The 19,302-nt window shown below is 43.8% G+C and overlaps 1 protein-coding gene across 1 annotated transcript in view; it reads left to right on the top strand.

The window, feature by feature from the left end:
• The window catches only part of edar (ectodysplasin A receptor), a 61,901-nt gene that overhangs the window by 14,511 nt on the left and 28,088 nt on the right, over positions 1-19,302 (top strand). Inside the window, 3 exon segments of the mRNA XM_084084001.1 lie at positions 4,682-4,747; positions 10,478-10,600; positions 16,008-16,189. Coding sequence (XP_083940127.1) covers positions 4,697-4,747; positions 10,478-10,600; positions 16,008-16,189 — 356 coding nt within the window. The 5' untranslated portion in view covers positions 4,682-4,696.

Genomic DNA, 19,302 nt, shown 5'->3' with positions numbered 1-19,302 from the left:
CACACAACAGGGAGGCTACCTGCATCCACACAGTCAAAATCCTCAGTGTTCATTAAACGGACCCCCAAAAATGAAGACCCAAACAAAATGAAGACCCAAAAAGTCCATATGGGCCAGCTCTCAAAGTCAAATGAACACCCAGGACTTTACTGTGTACACACTAGGGGAAGAAACATAAGGACACGTCACTGTACACTCTCTGTTTGTCTGTCGCTCGCTGTCCCCCAGGGGTCCTTGAGGGGGCTCCAGGGGGTCCCCAGCAAAATAGGCGACAGTTTAAACACTTATGCCCTGTTTAATTGTTCAGCCGTTCAAAAATAGCTTGTAGATCTACAATCTTTTGACAAACGTTGACTTCTCTTAAGTGAGTCCCTGGCACTTGTATGTATCGTCTCTGTACCTTTCTCTCTGTCTGTCTCAATCTCTCTCTCTCTTTCTCGCTGTCTGCCACCCCCCCCCCCCCCCCACTCTGTCTTTGTCGTTCACTCCCTTGCTCTCGCTCTGTCTCTCTGTGTGTCTACCTCACTCGACATCTCAGGCTTTCTCCCACTCTCTCTTCCCACTCTCCCAACCTGTTGTTTCATGCTCCTGCAGCAATTATCTGTCAAAGAGACTCCATGAGAAATTTACTTGATAACAATAATTACAGTGTATGGTCTGTGTGTGTGTGTGTGTGTGTGTGTGTGTGTGTGTGTGTGTGTGTGTGTGTGTGCGCGCGCGCGCCTGTGCGTGCATGTGCATGTGTGGCTTCGTCTCTTGCGGAAGCCGTGTTTGTCTTTGCTTCTCCCAATACACATAAATATCACTTTAAATCTTATTTCACTATGAACATAGTAATCCAGGCTATGAAATGGGAGAGAAATATAGGGTTGAGATAATGACTTTTACATTGAGACGTTCCCATTTTGTGTGCTTAGTTTGGCCTGACATAAAGTTCATATAACTTAATGTCAAAGAAATGTGTCTTGTTTTTGTCATTTACTCTCTCCCAGTGTTCCAAGAGAAAAAAATGGATTTGCGTGTGAGGGTTAATGCGTGTGAGTGTGTATTGGTGTGTGTGTGTGTGTGTGTGTATGTGTGTGTGTGTGTGTGTATACGGTACAAATTATTAAGGGCAAACATCTAATTAACGTAGATAAGAGGTAAACAGTGAGGGGAAACAGTAATTTAGCCAGCGACGGTACCGTCAATTGGTTCCACTTTGTTTTGTGTTTAAGGAAAGCCGTCTGATTCTCTGTACGATTTTACCTGCTGCCGTAAACCTGTCACAAGACCACACACACACACACACACACACACACTCACACGGTATATACGGTGCATGCGTGCATGAGAACACATAAACATACTGTATATATAGACATTTATTTTGCCGAGTTTGTAGTGATGTATGCTACTGAATCACTACTAATAATGCTGTTGTTGGAGCCATACTAATTGTGAGAAGACAAGTCTTGATTCAGATACCTAATTTAGGCAGTGTTCGCAGTGGCAGCCCAAATCAGATTGGAATCAGATTGTTTTTTATTATTTCATTCAATTATATTGTCAAGTCAAAACGGAAAAAAAGACACATGCAAACTGATCTTGCTGATTAGATTTGAACCACATTCCTAGGTCGTGTGAAATGCAATTCAAATCAGATTTCTAAAGATGCGTCTCCGTCTGGTCACACAGACACTGAAGCTGAATTTATACTTCATTGTGGTGTCGCTCGTCAATAAAAAATTGAATAATCGGTTAATTTAATTGATTATTTTTGTTGTTATTCTTTGGGGCTTTTCTGAGCCTTTATTGGATACGTGCAGTGGAGAAAAAGACAGGAAACACAGAGAAAGAGCAGGGGAATGAAATGCTGCATATGGTCCCTCCGTCCGGACATGGAACCGGGGACCCCCTGTCAGGCGTTAGAGTCCATGTGGTACGCACCCAAACCACTCAGCTATCGGGTTGCTCCGACCTTAAAAATTAAGCATTGTGTTAGATCGTGACTCGGTACCACAGCAACCAATGCAGATAGGTCGACAATGTCCAAGTACACAAATCCAATCTGATCACCTGCAAACAACAGAGTGTGGACAGTCAGTCCTATAAATCAGATTTGCGTGCATTCTGCACAAAGCAGCCACACAGTCTCGAGAGTGACCCACAAGATAGATCATGCTCCATAAAAAGTAAAGAAAGGCTTTTCACGTTCTTTGTTCGTGTATTAAAATTAGGAACAAAGGAGAGTGTGTGTGTGTGTCTTTTTTTATTTTTTTATGTCCATGCATGCAGAAGTGTGTGGGTGGATTTATAGTGCAACTCTAAGAAGGGCATGTGGGCGTTTGCCAGGTAAACATTCAGCACAACAAGGCAACAAGCGCTCTCAGCTTTTACGCAGCAAAAAAAAGTACTGAGTACTGTGTGTACGTTTTTGGTTTCAGGGACAACAAACAGGGAACAAGTTAGTTACTGCTCGCTTTATTGCCTGCACACCCACTTCTGTAAACAACACACATGGTACAGTACATGCACACGCCCCTATCAATTACACACTGGCACACATAGGCACGTGGATAGCACACGCATACACGCGCACACACACACACGTACAGAGAAGGCCTCGGTATAGGCGAAGTAGAAAGCACACTGCGGCATAGCTACCATAACGAGATGGTCATTAAAATCAGAATTTGTTTACACCCAACAAGCTGCGAAGAAGCAACGTGCGTGCGTGGCACTGTGTGTGTGTTTGCTTGATGGAGGGTGTCTTGGAATGTGGGCATTTATTTTTCTCCCTATACCCAGAGAGAAGGTCATTTCTGTTAAAAAGAAAAGCACAGGGTTTATGAAGCTAAAGAAGACTCTCTGTCGATACAAGATGTTTGCCTATGTGGACAAGTGTTATGCTGTACACAAGTTGCAGTGAGCTGTTGAATGACTAATTCTGTCCTCAATTTTTCCCTTTCAAACAAGACTTTGATAGGTGATTCTGTGCTGCAGGCCCTCGCCAACGCATATCCTTTCAATTATGATGACGCAATTATTTACACTTTCTCGTGCTCTACCTCTCTCTCTCTCTCTTTCTCTCTCTCTCTCGCCCTCTCTCTGTGAAACACACACCTACATATAGACTCTCTGCAAGCACACACACTTGTTCGCGCTGCAAGCCAAGCCACACATGAAAACGAAAAAAATAATACAGACAGATCATATACACATATACAAACACATACAAATACACACACGCACGCACGCACGCACGCACGCACGCACGCACGCACGCGCGCGCGCGCACGCACACACACACACACACACACACACACACACACACACACATGCGCGGCGCACATCCACGTGCGTGCACACACACATGGTTACACATTCATTTATGCTTTAGTGAGAAATAAGAGCCCACTGTTATTATTGTGTTGGTTGATGGCCAATAACAACCTTCCTGCTGGAGGTAGTGATGAGGGCTGAGCTTTGGCAACACACACACACACACACACACACACACACACACACACACACACACACACACACACACACACACACACACACACACACACACACACACAAAACTCCTCAACTACAAAATTGTTGCTATAAACACCATTAAACATACATTCATTTGAACCCGAGTCACTTTAATCCTCACATAAAAAGAGGAATGGAATAAATCACGTTTGCTCGTTTGATCTCCATGTTAATTTGAGGGCAATTCGATTGTGTACGTGTTCCATTCTGTGAGCTCTCCAGAACCTTTACAGCCGACGGGTCTCTCCCTGCCAAGGCCTTTTCCGAAAAACCAAACCACCATGGCTTGAATTTGGTTGCTAACGCAAACACAACAGGCCTACTTGTGTGTATGGGGGAGGGGGGGTTTGTTTGCTGGGGGGACACCTGTCCCTGCCAGCGAGTGAGTGGGCGAACGAGTGAGAGATTCAGTCATTCTCCTCGTCTCCTCCTATTATGCACGGCCTCCGTCGCAGTTATTGAGTTGACACACACGGGGCCAAATGATTAAATGACATCATTTCTTGCTGAGCGCGGTGTCGGCAGAGGATTGCATGAGGTACGAGGCGCAGGAATGCGATGGGCTGTCCTGCCATCAAATGTTTATGGGCGATGATGTGTTTGGGACTGTGAAATCAGTGGGGGGGAGGGCCCACACACATGCATACACACACACACACACACGCGCACGCGCACGCGCACGCGCACACACACACACACACACACACACACACACACACACACACACACACACACACACACACACACACACACACACACACACACACTAACACTAAGACGCAGACACACATACCGATGATGCTGCTACTGTTGCAGGCACACATCGATGTTCGATGACTCGGCCGTTTCAAGAATGCAATTAGATGCATGTGTGTGGTAGCTGAATAAGTGAGGCATTGATTTTGAGAAAGCGCCGCGAAACCCTCTGAGAGTTACCGTAACTCTGAGAGTGTGAACATGGACCTGTGAAGGTCCACTTTTACACCTTCAGAGTCAAATTAATTTTGCAATGGGGGGTTGGGAAACTACATGAGTATGAACAAGAATAGACAATAACATCATTCATCATTCATGTGCTTCCGCTCTTTTGTTTTCTTTCCCCCTCTCTCTCTCTCTCTCTCTCTCTCTCTCCCTCTCTCTCTCTCTCTCTATGCCCCAGGAGGAAGAAGTGAAGATGTCCCAGAGAAGAAGTCAAGTTAAGGCCATCCTCCTCTCTTCGTTGTTGGTTCGTGCTACTTTACCTATTTGTTTTTGTTCTTATACCATCCCTTTATTCTTCTGTATCCCCCCATACCCCTTACCCACCACTTGTCTTTTGTCCTCCCCTCCCTCTCTCTGCTCTCTGTTGTCTTATCTCTCGCTCACCAAAAAAGCAGCAGATCTACAACCTCACAGTGCATGGCAGCTTGACACGTTGTGAGCTTGTAAATGAGTTGTCCCACTGCGTTCTTCCCCATTGCTTCCCTTCACCTGCTGTCTTTACATTTTTTTAAAGGATCTTTATTATAGATAGGAAAGTAGGCTGACAATGTAGGCTGAAATGGGGACAGAGAAGGGTTTCGGGATCGGGACTCGAACCCGCAACCCGCAACCCGCGCTGTCAGGCTGTATTGTAGCCTAGGTGCCTGGACCGCTATGCCAGCAGTCCAGGCCTTGCCTGCTGTGTTTGTCAAACCGTTTTCTCTTATTTTCCTTTGTGTTGTTTTCTCTCCACTTCCTCCAACTCCTCCTCTCCTTTCCCACCTTTCATTCTTTCCCAACCCTCCCTCTTTTTCCATCTCTCATTCTTCACTCCTCACCCTCTCTCTCCCTCCGTCGCATGAAAACATACTTGAAAGTGGTTTCCCACATTGCAGTTGGATGAGGTGAGCTTGATTCCGATCGGCCAGACACTTTTGAGAGCCCCCCAAAAGTGGCTACACCGCCCTGCATGCACACAGGGCCACAGACAGATAGAAGGCAAGATGCCGCACGTGTTGGCACAGACACATCTAGACTTTAGGTTCTCTCTGCCAGGGCATTGCACAACTGTGCAGCACTCGTGTAGCAATTAGTCGGCCAATGGAGTTCCTTTTTTTGGAGTAGGCATCTCTGTTATCTTGAAGAGAATCTCTTCCCAAAACTCTCTCACTCTTTCTTTGTTTTGATGTTGAAACGCACTGGCGGGGCGCCCACACGCCAGCACCTCCAATTCCAACCGGTGTACGTGTTTACACGAAGACTGCGAATGGATTATCCAGACCCCCCCAACAAAAAGCAGGCACATTGTTATAATGGATTAAGATCACTTTTGAAGTTGCAAATTGGATTGGGGCTTTGTTGTGTTCCTGTGAGGTGGTTTGCGGGGGTTTAGGATGTGAGGTCAGTGGACTATGGATCAGGTGTAAATTAACGAGCGGATTATGAGGGCTAAGAGGATTATTTTTGTCTGCGTACAAACGCAGACACTGATCACGGACGAGGGAAGGGGGAGAGGAACGGAGGGAGGAACAAGAGAGAAGGGGAGGGGCAGGGAAACAAGTTGCGTAGGGGAATGCAACTTGGTTTGCAGTGCCTCAGGGTCGGTGTGCGCGCGTATGTGATGTGCGCACGTCACGTTTGTGGATTGCTGTTGTTGACCATTTAACTGATTAACTGTGCAGTTAATCAATGGTCACGGTGATTGAGCAATACGTCCTGCATTCATCTGCAGTGTTCAAAAGCCCAAATCACACACACACACACACACACACACACACACACACACACACACACACACACACACACACACACACACACACACACACACGGAAACATGTGTGCACACATGCACTTGTGTGCATGCGTGTGCTCACGCACGCAGACATGCATGCGCGCAGTCACGCACGCAGTCGCGCACTAATTCCCCTCCTTTCCCCTCCTTTCTCTCTGGAACGTGCAGAATCATAGAATCATCTTTGGGAGCAGATGATGCCACATAGCACACAGCTGCTTCTGTGTTTGCTGTAGCCGGAGCCCTTTCCCTCCGACACCAACTGCATTCAATTGACCTGTAGCCCCGTGTGGTCGCCTGTTGGATGCTAGTTGATCCCCAGGCACTCGTGGTGTGTGTTCCATGGTTTGGAGTAAACTTAAGCCACAGCCAGCACTGAGATGCGTGCGTCGGTGTGTGTGTGTGTGTGTGTGTGTGTGTGTGTGTGTGTGTGTGTGTGTGTGTGTGTGTACAAAGAGAGTTTGTGTGTGAAAGATGGAGCGATAGGGAGAGAGGAAGGGACAAGATATGTGTTATTGTTTATTTCTCTGTCCCTCAGTAATTTCCTCGTCTGTCACTGATTTTTGGGAGCCAGCAAAGTGTCTCAGCGTTCAGCATTGTGGGGGTCTCTCACTTCTGGCCTGCCATTCACCCAACTGAATATGTATACATACCAGCTGCTATATATTAGAATAAGCCACATTGATACAGTGACACACACATAACGCACACATGCTCGCATACGTACTAGCTTGCACGCTCGCCCGCATGCACGCACACACACGCGTGTACGCGGCGTATGGGTATTGCTATACTTGTGAGGACAACAACAGCTTTTTCCACAATCTATACTAACCCTAAAAGTCAGAGTTATAGTCGCGCAACAGTGTTGCACACTGAACATAATATATCTACCAGCTCAGAGATGTGCAGCTTGTAGATTGTGTGCTTTTATTAAAACCATAAACAACTCTCTCTTGTGAGGACCAGGAAATTGTTCTCACAATGTCCATTTCTCAAATCCTACTATACTGTACTTGAGGGGACGTTTGGCCCTCACAAGTATGGTAATACAAGTACACACGCAAGTACGCACGCACGCACGCACGCACGCACGCACGCACGCACGCACACGCACACACGCGCGCACACACACACACACACACACACACACACACACACACACACACACACACACACACACACACACACACACACACACACACACACACACACACACACACCATTATCAGTCTATAAATCAGTGATCAGGGCCAGCAATGATCTCTCCACTAATGTGTCAGAACAGATGAAGATGGAGATGTTGATGCACTTTTGGTTTCTCTGCTCTTCAGTGGTTTGGTTTCTCTCCCGTTCAAATGAAGTCACTCATTCTTGATTTGATTGAATAAAGGTGCAGTCGGGGAATCACTATGATTGATCGGCGTTCGCTGATGGCTATGGGGAACTATTATTACAAGATGTACAAAAATGATAATTGCAAAAATATGTCCTTAAAACAATGAAACTGCTGGTAAAGTAACTAGCGTATTTCAACACTGAATTGTTGGTTTCCTATAACTAGCGAGGCTCGGTCCCAAGGCCAATAACAATTCTCACAGATTCCTTGAACCCGAGCATGGTCTTTCCATCAGTGTGCTGATGGGGGAAACTTGCAAGCAAAAACCAAAACGAGGTTTTGGTTTCAGCCCAAATTCATTAAAACCCCAAGCCCACTTCAGTAGAGTTGCTCAGGAGCCAGCATTGGAAAAACCGCAGTTTCTCCAGACACGTCCCAAGTCTAAATGTCAACAACTAAGTGTAAAGGCGTTTGAATCCTTCCAACCTATGAAATGCTAATGTTAATACTAACTTCACCCTCTATATACTTCATTGCCCGCGGTCTCCGAGGGCTCTATACTTGGCCCGCTCCTTTCCCCCCTCCACACCAGATGGCTTCAGGGACCCCCAGAAGCAAAGATTTGAGTTACAAACGTTCGCTTTAAATATATATATATATTCAAAGATTCGCCAAAAAAAATCATGATTTTTCAAAAATAGCAGATCTACAAGCTCGTAGCTATGAGCTATGAGCTTGTAGATCTGCTTTTTTTGAATAGCCAAAGAAATCTTAAATGTCTGATGTCTGATCCACAAGCTCGAGCTTGTAGTAGACCTGCTATTTTCGCCAAATGTTGACATGCCCAGTATAGGGAGCGCTAGATCAGTGGTTCGCAACTAGTGGTCTGGGGACCACCAGTTGTCCTTGAGGGGGTTCCAGGTGGTCCCCAGCTAAATGATGAGAGTTGGTAACCAAATGGACCCTTATAGATCTTTGATAGTTAAAGATATAATAATTTAACTCAAGAGTTAAATTATTATTAAACATCTGCACTACTTAATTAATTTACAAGAAGTCTACATATTTAGAGAATGTAGAATAATTGTTATTGATCAACGTTAGCCTGTCATCTCTCCTCAATACAGCCACAAATACTGTCACCACATCAATACAGCATGGAATTGTGGACAAAATCTTATCCAACGATAACAAAATATTCTAGTCTTGGTCTGAGAGTCTAAATCTCATCAAATGGTGGTTCCGTGGCTCAAATGCCGAATAAATAATGGACCTTGATATGAAAAGGGTTGAAAACCACTGCACTAGATGGTTAACCTCGTGAACATCAGATGTTGGTGATTGACAAGCAGATGTTTCAGAAATCAGAACAGGCAGAAGGAGAAGAAGCTTGAGAGTCCAGGCAGCAGCTGTTCTGAGTAGATGCACCCATTTATATCCTGGACACCATTAGCCTGTATTTATATAAATGCCCATGTAATGGGTTATGCGACTCTTTGCTACTCTAACTGAGGATTGAAATATCATCGCTTCGAGTGAAATTTAATTCAAAACAGCCTCCAAATAAAGAAATAAAGAAAGCCCTGCCAGTAGCACAAATCACCGCAACGCAAAATGTCACATACTGTAATTGCCTGAAATGAAGAGGAGTGGAAATTATAAGTGTGACACTCATAATTATGGATTCAGGCTAGCCAAGGCAATCTTACATGATCAGAGATCTCTGCCTATTGATATGTCAGGGGAAAATCTACATTCATTGAATGGACTTGGACTGTGAAGAAAACCAACGCTAACAAACTAACGCTAACAAACCTACGCCTATTATGCAACTTTGAAAACCCATTCTGATACTGCCCAATATGAAGGAACGCCCTAAAGTCTTTGCATTGGTTCTGTGATACTGTTCTTTTTTTTACCAGAATTGTTTCCACTCAATGTTAACGCATTCACTGAATTTATATGTCAAAATCAGACAGGAGATCTCTCATCATGCTATATGCAAGACTAAAGGTCCTTACACACCGGGGGCGATTTTTTCATGCGAATAATACGTTTTAAAAAAAAAAAACTTATAAAGTCAACAAGTTGCAAACAGTATAGCAATTATGCCAGCAATGCTAAAAGATAACGCAAAAAAATCCTTGATGGCTTGTTTCCATAGTGGTTCTACTGTATGTATTCAATGAATCATAAAGATATACATGACATACAATACAATACAAATCATCAATCAATACAGGAGCAATAAAAGGTATATGTACAGAAACAGCGCGGGGTGTGTGGGGTCCTCTCTGGTGGCAAACTAGAAGACTTATCTAGGTCCTATTGTAAATTTCGGACTGGTGCGCTTTTATGGTGGTTTTGAATGAGGATAGGGAGTCGCATTGTTTGATGCCTGGTGGTGGTAGGGCGTTCCACATTTTGGTGGCAGAATAGTAGAATCCATTAAACTATTTATTTTGCATTAGTAAATAAAAATACACGTTTACAGAGTGATAACAGGTGAGATTTTTACTTTGTGTCCACTTTTTGTGTTTGAAAACCACTGGTCTAGATGAATATGGGCATTATACTGTTTATTGACCTTCTGCAATTCCGTCTCTGTCAGATGGAAACCTCATATGCATCCAAAACTGTACTTAAATTGCAAAAGTAGCCGATCTACAAGCTCAAGCTTCGCGCCACGTTTCGAGCTTGTGGATCTGCTACTTTTGATGCTTTTGTGTGACGATGTAAGGCTGATCAAGTAGGCCGTTAATTGACGGGGAAAAAAACTGAAAAAGTTAGAATATGGAGATGAGAGGTTTCTGCCAACTATTTCTGCATGTATTTGTGTCTCACTGGCTGTCTCTGTCCTCTAGGTGTGCTGGGTGTGCTCTACTCGTGCTGAGTACAATAGCTGTGGAGAGTTTGAGTTCTTCAACCAGACCAACAACAGCTGCCAACCCTGTCCTCAGTGCCAGCCTGGACAGGAGCCACACATGGTGAGACACAGACACACACACACACACACACACACACACACACACACACACACACACACACACACACACACACACACACACACACACACACACACACACACACACACACACACACACACACACACACACACACACACACACACACACACACACACATTACATTACATTACATTACATTACAGTCATTTAGCAGACGCTTTTATCCAAAGCGACTTACAATAAGTGCAATCAACAAAGGTAGGGAACGAAAGCTACTAATCACCAGAGGTTATAAGTGCATTTTCTGCAATAACAAGCAACCAAGAGCATACTTAGCGCTAAGGTAAAAGTGCAATATATCAGCTACCTATTTCCTTAAACAGATGAGACAAAGTAGTCAAATGAGCAGGAGCTAAAAACAAATAATTGTATTGACTAAACAAGATCCAATAAACAATTCAACAATAAAACAAGCACACACACACACACACACACACACACACACACACACACACACACACACACACACACACACACACACACACACACACACACACACACACACACACACACACACACACACACACACACACACACACACACACACACACACACACACACACACACACACACACACGCACACACACCAATGATCTGAAATGATGCATTTGACGTCATATAGCCCACAGCACACTACCTCATTTTGCAGAGAAAAACACAGAATATATACAATTGGGTATTTTTCCCATACTGTAATGTTATTATTAATACATTATTATTAATAATAATAATGCTGAGTTTGGCCCCTTTATTTATTGTTGGAGGTATTTATCACTGCACATTTGCACATATATGAAATTTGTCATCTGCATTTACCCATCCTAATTATTAGGACCAGTGAGCTCTACTACTACAGTGCTCGGGGAGCAGTTAGGGGCTAAGTGTCTTGCCCAGGGACACTTTGAATCATAGAGGCACAGTGGGTGGGTGAACCGGAGACCTTCTGATTACCAGCTGGTTCCATCATATGATCTCACATCACAACAATGGGATTTAGGTTGAAAACCTGCATTTGCCCACTACTATCACTGAAGTTTCCAGTATGAGTCAGCAGCACACGGGCCCCCTGGCATCAAACACCGGGAGGAGTACAGTGGGTGTCCTGCGGTAACGGATTATTTCCAGTAGAGCTGGTAGCTACTCAGGTGTGAGTACCAATGGAAGACTGACCTTACAAACAGCTCTGTTCTGCACCTCTTTACTGAGACCACCCAGGATGACAATCTGATTGCCTGAGGGCACAACACACACATGCACACACACACGCACGCAGGCACGCGCTCAGGCACGCACGCTGAAACACACTCACACTAGCATGCACGTCGCTGCATCCGAGAGAGTGCAGAAATGATCATGAACAATTTCTTTATGGCTCGTCGAGTCCCTCGTTGGCTTCCAAGAGCAGGAATGAATAACAGTGAATGACGCGCAGTAGTCCCGGAGAGATTTAGCCTTCTGTCAGTCAGGGCGCTGACAGCCAAAGCAAACACAGTGGAGATGAGCGCTCCGATGGGCACAGTCTGAGAGACAGCACTCCCCTGTCTCATAGAGCTGGTATGGAGCCGGTGTTGCCGGATTCGGCGAGAGAAATAAGCAACCAGGTCTATGAAAACAAGCCCAAAGGAAGCATCGGATTATTTGAAAATAGCAGATCTACAAGCTCACAAGGTGTTGCGATGCGACTCGTTGTGAGCTTGTAGATCTGCTATTTTCAAAAAAAATCATGAAAGAAACATTTTTAATATTGTTTAACAACACAAATCTGGTACGGGGGTCAATTTCTTTCCCGGAAGGGGGTGTCCGTGGACAAATACATATTCATTTGGGGGTCCTTTATTTGGAAATGTTTGAGAACCACTGGTTTAAATAAATAAAATAACGCAACCCGCAACTACCAATATTTACAAGCAACTTTACAGAAAAACAAGCTCAAAGTCGCTTATAATTGGCAGACATGGCAACATTGGCTCTGTTCTGTTGTGGCAGCTATAGGCCTGTCTGGGCTCTCTGGTAGTAACTACTAGCATCCTCTCTTGTCACAAATAGGAAATACCGTGTTCATTCTGAGCTGCTGCTGTCTGATTGCGCAACCTCACTCTACTTTTATTATGCTTGATTATATTGCTGCTGTCGGGCAGAAACCTTGTATCTCCATATTTCAACTTTTAATGTTTATTTTTATTTTTTTTATTATTAATGCCCAAAGGGCCCTATCTTGCCGATCTTCTCTTCTCTCCTTCCTTTCTGTCAGTGCAAATTACAGTTGCTCTCTCACCTTTTTAAATTTCATTTCTGACTGCTCTGCTCTCCATGTGTCTGACACCCACACAGCCGGATCACAGCGGGACAGCGCTCGCTGTCAGAGCCACCCGCTCTGTTTAAACTTGTAAAAACAAAACGATCCACTCCCCTCCTCAATTTGAAGGCAATGACAATGATAGCCCCGCTCCGATAAATACAGAGAGTCGCACCCGTGAAAAAGCAATTTGGCTGTTTTGAGTAGGGAGCCCATCAAAACACAGAGAAGAGAAGAAAGAGCAATTCAATCAGGCATGATGAGAGAGGGAGAGAGGGAGAGAGAGAGAAAGAAAAGGAGTTGGGTTATTTTGACTTTCCCCTGTCTGATGTTGTGAGCGCTACAGTCTGTAATTCACTTGTTATTGCAATCTCTCTGCAGTACGTCTCTGTGTCTCGCTTCTGTGCTTTCCCCCTGTGTGTGTGTGTGCGTGCGCAAATGTGCGTGTCTTAAACACCCTTCTAATCATAGGATAAAATAGGACAAACACTTCACAGGAGAGGACATGCACACACACACACACACACACACACACACACACACACACACACACACACACACACACACACACACACACACACACACACACACACACACACACACACACACACACACAGAGAGAGAGAGAGAGAGAGAGAGAGAGAGAGAGAGAGAGAGAGAGAGAGAGAGAGAGAGAGAGAGAGAGAGAGAGAGAGAGAGAGAGAGAGAGAGAGAGAGAGCACATTACTGTAACACATCAAACGGTGATCAAGACATCAAAGGGACCCACAGTGATCATCAAGGGTAGAAATGGCAGACGACCACACTGCAGACTGGGATATAACCAATATAATACCAGGCAGGAACACCTGCAGTGCTTACTGGATGAAACAGATTGACCAGGTAAATCCAGGTGAAAATCTACGGTGCTATTTTACCTATTTCCCCCCTTAAAACCACTTCAATCACTGGTAGAGGGGGAGGGGGGTTTAGACAGAGCTTTTACTTTTGAGACACGGTATGCGCAAGAAGGTGGGCGAAGCGCGGTACTTAGGTGTTCCTAAAACATTCGGTGCTTTGGAGTGCAAACGCCTGGATTTAGTCGTTCCTGTCGTAACGTATTAGCCGTACTGGTGAGTCGTGCCCCTCACTTTACCAGCCAGATATGGAAGCCCAACAGGGAGGGAAAAAAATGCTTTGAAAAGACAGGGAGAGATTTTCATCTGGTCTGGAAAAGCTTTATGTGAACGAGCAGAGTTGAGCCAGGCCAATCTTATTCCCGGAGAGATCCAAAGGCCGCTTTAATCTGAAGGGACAGGATCCTGCCGATAGGCTAATGTTTTATTTTTATTTTTTATATCAAACGATCAGAGTGGCACGTATGGGAATAGAAGAGAATGGGCGGAATATTGGGTTTCTTTAAGACTGGATGTAGCCTCGAGCTACGTGGGTAGCATCGCAGAAAAGACATGATTTAATGGACGGATGAAAGTGAAAGAGACAGGAAAGATGAAAGAGTGAGTGAGAGAGAGAGAGAAAGAAAGAGAAAGATTTGTGTGTGTATGGTTTATTGTTCTGTGTGCGTGGGTGAATGTATATAAAGTATATGTGTGAGCACACGTATGTCTGTGCATGAGTGTGTGTGTGTGTGTGTGTGTGTGTGTGTGTGTGTGTGTGTGTGTGTGCGTGTATGTGGGGGGCGCTGATTGTTGAGCCTCCCCACTGTGGTGGTTTGAACATGAGGAGACAAGAGGAAATGGATGCGAGACAACAGAGTGATGAGTTGGTCATCTTAAACAGTACCAGGCATGGAACACACACACACACACACACACACACACACACACACACACGCATGAGGACCTCTGTGACCAATCAAATTTCTCTTCTTTCGGCCAAGAACAAGTATGTCAGATCTACAGTACTAAGGACGCAGAGAACAAACAGATGTGAGTGTGTGTCTCTGTGTGACCACACCATAGTTGTCCGGAAAAGTATGTCATTTATCGTCGTTGAGTGTTGAGGCCTTCTAACAACATGAGATCAAATTTATGCACATGAATTGATTCGAAGAGAAAGAATCCATGCTCTTAATCCAACCTTCGTGTTAGATTCTGTAAACACATGCCCGACACATGTACTGTACCATTCGGTGTGTGTGTGTGTGTGTCTGTGTGTGTGTTTTGTTTGTTTGTGGGAGTTTCTGCACGCCCCCGCGTATCACATTCACATACTTCCATGCATGTACTGTATCCATACACAGTCAAATCCTCTGTGTTAATTTTTCCATCTGTAACTCAGAGACAGTTCAAATGTAACCCAATTGACCTTTACTCCTTACCCTTAAAGACGTGGTGAAATTATTATTTTTTCTCACACTTTTAGAGCATACCAGCAGTCATAATATGATGACTGCGGCCTAATTTCATTCACCAGTTTGATTCCCATACTGTTCCTCCACTCGCACCTGATTTTAATTAGGGAGACATTGTTGGGCTGCTACGTTCTTTATCTAACTCAAGATGACGGCCAGACGGTTCATTACTCGTTTTAAACAGTATACACTAAAATATGTATCAGAAAACATTTTAGGTTAGAAATAAGCAACGTACAGTAGTAACATAAAAATGCTTCACACTCTGGCATCTGATTGGTTCAGAAACATACAGGCTACCGTTTCAGACTGAAACTTCAAAATAATAGGACTTTTAACACTGAGGAACTGCTCACCACCATGGAGACTTGCGGCAGCCTTGCACAGGCCCTGTGCATGGCTGCCGCATTGGCAAGAAATTGGGCCACTTCTTCTCACTTCCTTCACCACTGTCACCAATGACACTAATTAAGGTTGTGTTCCATTCTGGTCAAACAGAGACAGGGTGCGGACGATATTGTGCTTGTTGGCTCACTGGACTGCTACACTAAACGGAACAGAGAGAGCCTTAATTAGTGTCATTGGAAACACCTGTGAAGGAAGCAAAAATTCAGTGGCACAATGCTTGCCAATATGGCTGCCATGCCTAGAATAACTAAATTGGAGGGGGAATAATAATTCAAAAGATTTGACTGTGTACTCTTTGTGTCTCCTTGCAGGCGTGTGGCTATGGAGTGAAGGATGAAGACTTTGCCTGCGTGCCGTGTCCGCAAGGAAAGTACTCCAAGGGAAAGTACGAGATCTGCCGACGTCACAAAGACTGCGATGCCCTCTACAGGGCAACGGTGCTCTCACAAGGAACCACCGACAGCGATGCGGAGTGTGGCCACTGCCTGCCGGGGTAAGAAGCACACAGCCACCAACAACTAGTTCAGTGTTCAGTTCATTGTATTGGCAAGTGCACCCAATTGGATGTGCATTTCACTGTATAGCTTAAATATGCCAAAACAGCAGACATGCATACAATGACGTATACATACAGTTTAATTGTGTGCCTTTGGCAAGCACCGTAACTGAACTGGTAATGTACCACTGCTGTCTTTGATTGCAATATACTGTAATATATAATACAATAAATATAATACATACAGTATAATAAATATAATATAATATAATATAATATCATATCATATCATATCATATCATATCATATATATTTAAACTACCACCACATTAATTTGGAATCCACACTAAAGAGGTATATAGTGCTTGTGGTGGTGCCTGGAGAAGTGGATATGCTGTACTTATACCCCAAAATGTCACCTTGGCCTCTGCTGTAAAGAAGCAGCACCCTGTTCTGTTAATACTGTACATCTGAAAACAGTGAGAATCTGAATGCTGCCAAAAATGATATTTTACATTTTACAGTTTACAAAAAAATCCCAAAAGAGTATATATATAAAAAAGATATTTTCCAAGGTTGTCGCTCATATTGGCAGGCCTACTTAAAGTGATAGCTTAACTGTCAAATGGTTCTTTGAAGTATAGGCCAGTGCTGTTTGCAAAGTCACTGCAGACTCCTGATGCAGCTACTGAATGCAAATGCAAATCCCACACTGAAGGGACAGGGGGAATGTGTCATTCTGGACGACCAACTAGCAGATTACAGTTTAGCCAATGTGATCATCATTACTTTATTGTCTGATTTTAATCAAACACCATTATCATTGTCATACTCTGTTGCACAGTAGTGCAGCAAATGTCAGCAGCCACAGTTGGCACTGCACTGCTCTGTATTACTTGCATATGGGCTAACTGTATCGTTGTCTTTCCTTGTTAGTATTTTCCTCAAATGTGACTTATTTCCGAACAGCACTCTTACTGTTTTCTGGCCATTTTGAAACATCAAGCCAAATCGCGCCAAGGAGAGATTGAAACAGGAAGCACAATATTAATTGAATTTAGTCCAAATCACCTTCTCATATTTGTCAATCAAAACAGTATTGCAGAGTCTCTGTGCGCTTGTCATCTTCTTGTCATACTGAACGGCACCAGCAAACTATTCTCAAGTTGAGCAAACTGTCACATGCTGGTGTGGTGAGGAACCCAAACGCCATGACTGGGTGTTTTAATCCATTAAGACCGGGAGAGCATCTGTTATTTTAGATTTGAACAACTTTAACCATCATATCATACTTTGGCAATTTTTGAAAAATCATGAATCTTTTTTTTTTAAAGCGAACATTTGTAACTCAAATCTTTGCTTCAGTTTTTTTTTAACGTATGTTGCTATAATATAATCAGTGGTTCTCAAACGTTTTCATGTCAAGGGCCCCCAAAATGTTATGTATTTGCCCATGGACCCCCATCTCAAAATATGTTGTTCCAGGGACCCCGCAGAGGCAAATATTTGGGTTACTGTTTGCTTTAAAAAGAATATATTCAAAGATTTGCAAAACATTTCAAGATATATATATTTTTTGCAGATATACAAGCTCATAGTGTGGCACATGAGCTTGTAGATCTGCAAATCTTTTTAATAGCCAAAGAAATCTAAAAATGACAAGGATGCTTTTCCCCGGTCTTAATGGCTTAATACAGGAGACATGAACAAGAACATCCCAAACAGACTACTGGTGACACGAGACAATTGACTCAACAAGGACTGACTTGGGCACAAAAGACTGTTACACACATGAGGGGTGATTACAAATGAGATACAGCTGGCAAAGCAAACTGAAACATAGAACCAAGAATACTAGACCAGGTCACATAATACATAGAAATACAAGACCTAGACACTACAACCAATGACACAAAAGTCTGTGACTTACTGTGACACAGAGAAACAAGAGCTTAGAGCAGCACTACTGTATGAGTGAGAAGCAGGGCAGCTCCATGTGGGCAATGGTGTGTGTGTGTGTGTGTGTGTGTGTGTGTGTGTGTGTGTGTGTGTGTGTGTGTGTGTGTGTGTGTGTGTGTGTGTGTGTGTGTGTGTGTGTGTGTGTGCGTGCATGCGTGTCATCATAGGAGAACTCACGGTTGGTGTCACACCACAAAAATACATAAGAGTATGACGTCCACTTAAAAATGTTATGCACATTAATGCAATGCATGTCATTAATGTGAATTTCATAATTGTGTTATTAACACGGTAAATGTTTTGAATTAATCGCATGCGTTAACACACTCATTTTACTAAAGGCACATTTTAATGACCCTATATATATATATATATATATATATATATATATATATATATATTGTATTGCATACCGTACTACCATACATACCCAATAATGTATACCATACATAATATACAAAGATTATGTAAACGTGTGAATGTATACTACAGCACGAGCACACACATGCTTCAAAGTGGCACTGAAACGACATGACCGGACCACCCTGTTTTCAAATATATCCCCCTATTCACCACACGCACACATGCAAGCGCGCGCGCACACACACACACACACACACACATACACACACAACCACCACACATCCGTGCATTGGCCGTTCTATCCACAACAGTTGCACAGCTGCCATTAGGAATGGCATGACTGTCACCAGAACATGGAGTCAATAAAGGACATTAAAATGTTACCAGACCCTCTTTTCTCCTCTCTCCTCTTCCCATTCATCTTCCTCCCCACATTTTCCATCCTCCTGCCCCCCACACACACTCACCACCCGCCCACCCCCTGAATCTGTCCCCTACCCCTCTCTCTCTCTCTCTTTTCCTTTATTGGGTGATTGATGGGGTCTTGCCCCATGTTGTGGTGCTCCGCTCTTCAATCACTCCCTCCCACCCCTAAAGCAAAGTCAGTCGTTCCCAACCACCTCTTCATGTCCGTTTTTTTTAACAGGATCTTAATTGGGTGCTTTGACACTACTTGAGTAGAGAGTTGTTCAGAGTAGCTTAGTATAAAGGAAATGAACTACCACATATTTCACGCAGTCGTATTTCATTCCAATCCCCATAATCCTCTATTCTCTTACAGTAAATGT

Source organism: Gymnoscopelus microlampas (genome assembly GCF_963454915.1).
Source record: "Gymnoscopelus microlampas genome assembly, chromosome: 17".
Taxonomy (NCBI): domain Eukaryota; kingdom Metazoa; phylum Chordata; class Actinopteri; order Myctophiformes; family Myctophidae; genus Gymnoscopelus; species Gymnoscopelus microlampas.
Note: the sequence above shows the minus strand (reverse complement) of the source record. Positions and strands in the feature narration are given on the sequence as shown.